Source organism: Aquarana catesbeiana, linkage group LG13, assembly GCF_042186555.1.
Source record: "Aquarana catesbeiana isolate 2022-GZ linkage group LG13, ASM4218655v1, whole genome shotgun sequence".
Taxonomy (NCBI): domain Eukaryota; kingdom Metazoa; phylum Chordata; class Amphibia; order Anura; family Ranidae; genus Aquarana; species Aquarana catesbeiana.
The window spans coordinates 39,741,008-39,745,589 of NC_133336.1; the positions used below are offsets into that span (position 1 = coordinate 39,741,008).

At 43.1% G+C, this 4,582-nt stretch overlaps 1 protein-coding gene across 1 annotated transcript; it reads left to right on the forward strand.

Annotated features, from left to right (window-relative positions):
• The first annotated feature begins 871 nt into the window (after positions 1-871).
• Positions 872-4,257, forward strand: LOC141116528 (ribosome quality control complex subunit NEMF-like). Its single transcript, XM_073608930.1, has 3 exons — positions 872-1,280; positions 1,485-1,553; positions 4,149-4,257. The coding sequence occupies exons 1-3, from the start codon at positions 1,222-1,224 to the stop codon at positions 4,255-4,257; spliced, it is 237 nt and encodes a 78-aa protein (XP_073465031.1). The 5' UTR covers positions 872-1,221.
• The last annotated feature ends 325 nt before the right edge of the window (positions 4,258-4,582 follow it).

Genomic DNA, 4,582 nt, shown 5'->3' on the forward strand with positions numbered 1-4,582 from the left:
TACACCTTTTTTTAATATCTTTATTCTTTAAATTTATTCATAAATGTATCCTTTTTTATTTTTTTATATTATTTTATTCATTATTTTTATTTTTTATACACCTTTTTTTTTTTTTTACCGCTGGTCAGTGCCCATCAGTGCCGCCTGTCAGTGCCCATCAGTGCTGCATATCAGTGCCGCCTATTGGTGCCCATCAGTGCTGCATATCTGTGCCACCTATCAGTGCCCATCAATTCTACATATCAGTGCCCATCAGTGCCAACTCATCAGTGCCCATCAGTGTTGCCTCATCAGTGCCCATTAATTCTACATATCAGTGCCTTCTCATTAGTGCCCATCAGTGCCAACTCATCAGTGCCCATCGGTGCCACCTGATCAGTGCCGCCTCATGAGTGCTCGTCAGTGAAGGAGAAAACAAAATTGTATGACAGAAACTAAGAAAAACGCTATTTTTTTCAAAAACTTTGGTCTTTTTTAGTTTGTTTAGCAAAAAATAAAAACCCCAGAGGTGATCAAATACCACCAAAAGAAAACTCCATTTGTGGGAAGAAAATGATAAAACTTTAGTTTGGGTACAGTGTTGCATGACCGCGCAATTGTCATTCAAATTGCGACAGCACTGAAAGCTGAAAATTGTCCTTGGCAAAAGTGCCCGGCATTGAAGTGGTTAATTTAGGGGTAATTATAAAGCCTAAAGGAATTTCTTATGCTGTATATTTTATATTAGTATGGAATTCTCTGGGCGCAGCACTGACCTCTGCTGGAGAAAAGTAAATAACGCATCTAAAGCCTGCACGCTGTTCCATGTACCGTCACTAGATGTCGCACCGTGTTCTGAACGCTCTTACAGAATTGATCTGTGTGGCTCGCCGTGCCATGTGATGCAGGAAGTGTATGGCCGGTGTCTTGCCGAGAATGTTCCCTGGGCGGATAAGTTCCCCCCCGTACTGCGCAGGCGCAGCGCCTGCGCAGTACATACTACTCTCAGCCGCCGGAGATAGCCGAGCGCCGCGAGGCCGTGCCTGAAGCGTGGCGAGCGAAGCGAGCCCGCGAGGGGCCCTCTTCCAGGCGCCGTGTACAGCTGATTTTCAGCTGTTGTGCTTCGGCTATTTCCGCCGATACCTACTGCGCAGGCGCAGTAGAGGGGGGAACTTATACGCCGAGCGGAACTTTCTCGGAAGAACACCGGCTGGAGTGAGTGCACAAGTGGGAGCTGGCAGAATGAAGAACAGATTCAATACCATAGATATCCGGGCTGTCATCTCAGAGCTGCAGGACAGGTGACTACAAGGAGGGCTGTGTGAGCTGCAGGGGGGATGGAACATCAGCCATGGGAGTGGGGAAGCTTCCTCTCCAGCTGTTGGGGGGGCTACAAGTCCCAGCTTACCCTGCCTGAGCTGCAGGTGTGCAGTGCTGATCATTATTATGAATGAGGTCTTATAACTGATCAATAATCCTGTGTGTTGTCTCTCTTCATCCCTCAGTCTGCTGGGCATGCGCGTGTACAATGTCTACGATGTGGATAACAAGACTTACCTCATCCGCCTGCAAAAGTAAGAGGAGACGGATTTCCTGGGATTGGGGTCTAGGATGTCTGTGTGTAACGGTGACTGGCGGTACAAGAAAGCGGGGCCCCATTCACAGGGGCCCTGGGGCCCAGGAACCATTCATAACAAGGAAGAGACCTGGTGTAGTATAAAAGGGGTTTTTAACCGCTTCAGCCCCAGAAATTTTACCCCCTTCCTGACCAGAGCACTTTTTGCGATTCGGCACTGCGTCTCTTTAACTGACAATTGTGCGGTCGTGCGACGTTGTACCCAAACAAAATTGACGTCATTTTTTCCCCACAAATAGAGCTTTCTTTTGGTGGTATTTGATCACCTCTGCGGTTTTTATTTTTTGCGCTATAAGCAAAAAAAAAAAAGAGCGATAATTTTGAAAAAAAAAGCAATATTTTTTTACTTTTTGCTATAATAAATATCCCCAAAAATATATAAAAAAAAATTTTTTTCCTCAGTTTAGACCGATATGTATTCTTCTACGTATTTTTGGTAAACAAAAATCGCAATAAGTGTATATTGATTGGTTTGCGCAAAATTTATAGCGTCTACAAAACAGGGGATAGATTTATGGCATTTTTATTATTATTTTTTTTTAAATTAGTAATGGCGGCAATCTGCGATTTTTATCATGAATGCAACATTATCGGACACTTTTGACACTATTTTGGGACCATTGTCATCTATACAGCGATCATTGCTATAAAAATGCACTGATTACTGTGTAAATGACACTGGCAGTGAAGGGGTTAAGTCTGTCCTAGGGAGTGATTCTAACTTTAGGGGGGAGGGGCTTTAACACACAGGACAGTGATCACTGTTTCCGATGACAGAGAGCTGTGATCACTGCCCTGTCACAAGGCAGAACGGGGAAATGCTTTGTTTACATCTCCCTGTTCTACCTCTCCGTGACACGATCGCGGGCACCCGATGGACCCGCTGTCAGGCGCGCGCAACACCGCTTCTTAAAGGGGACATACCTGAACGCCCTTTTGCCCCCAGTGCCATTCTGCCGATGTACATCAGCATGCGCTGGTCGGCAAGCGATTAAGATAGAGATGGTAAGCAAAACATTAAAACATTTATGTGTATATATATATATATATATATATATATATATATATATATATATATAAAATTATAAATATCTCTGTTCCCTTTTTTATAAATTATCTCATTCCCTCTGTTCTCAGCTGCATAAGAGCTGGGGGGAGGAGAAGCAGCAGTACACTGATCTTCCCAGTGAATAGCTGTGCAGGGGGGGAGGGGGGGGTTGTCAGGAGAAGTCTGATCATTGGAGGAGAGCAGGCTGAGTTCCCATCATAGCTAGAGAACTGACCATGTGTGCTCTCCTGCTTAGTGTGGTCAGTTTTTAATAGGAAAGCAGAGGGACTGGCAGGCACACCAGGGATTTCACATAAAGGAAGCAAAACAAAGAGAACAGGAGACTTTCTCATACAAGTACATGGTACAGCAGCCACATATCAGGATTATGAAATGTTGGGGTAACAAATGCCTTCCATTCTGGGCCAATTCTGACATCTCTCTCATACACGGAACAATTAGTTTTTTTTTTTCCTGTTAAATTACTTGGAACCCCCAAATATTATATATTTTATAATCAGAGACCTTGGAGATTAAAAATGGTGGGTGTTGCAATTTTTTATGTCACAAGATATTTGCATAGTGGATTATCAATTATCAAACTTTTTAGGAAAAAAATACACTGAGTTTTAGTACATAGAAATACAGTCTAATACTCAGTTGTTTGGTAAAAAATAAAAAAAATGTTCCGTCGAGTAAATAGACACCTAACATGCCATGCTTTAAAATTGTGTATGCCCGTGGAACAGCGCTAAACTATATTACCTAAAAATTTTCATAGGAGACACTTTAAAAAGCCTCGACAGGTTACCAATTCAGAGTTACACAGGAGGTTTAAATGTTTTTTGGATTAACTTTATTGCTATCACAAGGGATGAACAACATCCCTTGTGACCGCATGAGCCTTGACAGGTCCTCTTTATGGTAAGATCTGGGGTCTTTCAGACCCCATATCTCTCCTATGGCCTCCAAAGCCTCCGATCTGAGTTTGGTTTGATCGCCTGTAGAATTAAGATGCTGTTGCTCCCAACGTAGAACTCAACATTTTATCTGGCATAATGCAATGTCCGATAAAAGCAGGAATGTGTATTAAGCCAATTTGTCTCCATACACCTTCTTGGACTGGGTGTTTGCTAGGCGCTGACAGTATGGGGGAGATTTACTACAACTGGAAAGTGTAAAATCTGGTGCAGCTCTACATAGAAACCAATCCGCCTCCAGGTTTTATTGTCAAAGCTTCATTGAACGAGCTGAAGTTAGAAGCTGGTTGGCTACCAATTACAGCCGCTCCACATTCTGAGTGCTCCAGTTTTAGTAAATCTCCCCCATTGTACATGGCACCTTTTCTGTAACCCGTGTGAATGTAACATTACAGAACAACATATACAATTATTTTGCCATGTGTCATTGTATATTTAACTTGCTCTCCAACAATTGTTTTTCTTTGTCGCAGTCCTAATTGGCTGTTTTACTTTTGATTGACAGGCCAGATTCTAAAGCCGTAGTTCTGGTGGAATCCGGGATCAGAATTCACACCACGGAGTTTGAATGGCCCAAGAATATGATGCCATCTGGGTTTGCAATGAAGGTTTGAAGGAAATCAATTATAGTCTCACTCAAAACATTAGACATGTCATGGTCTTCTGAAGCTAGTCATACTCATTACATTCTTAGTGCACAAACTCCTTTTGGAATAGTTATGTAGTATATGGTAGGCCCTCAGACTACATGGTATTCCCTCTGACTACATGGTATTCCCTCTGACTACATGGTATTCCCTCCGACTACATGGTATTCCCTCCGACTACATGGTATTCCCTCCGACTACATGGTAGGCCCTCCGACTACATGGTAGGCCCACAGACTACATGGTATTCCCTCCGACTACATGGTATTCCCTCCGACTACATGGTATTCCC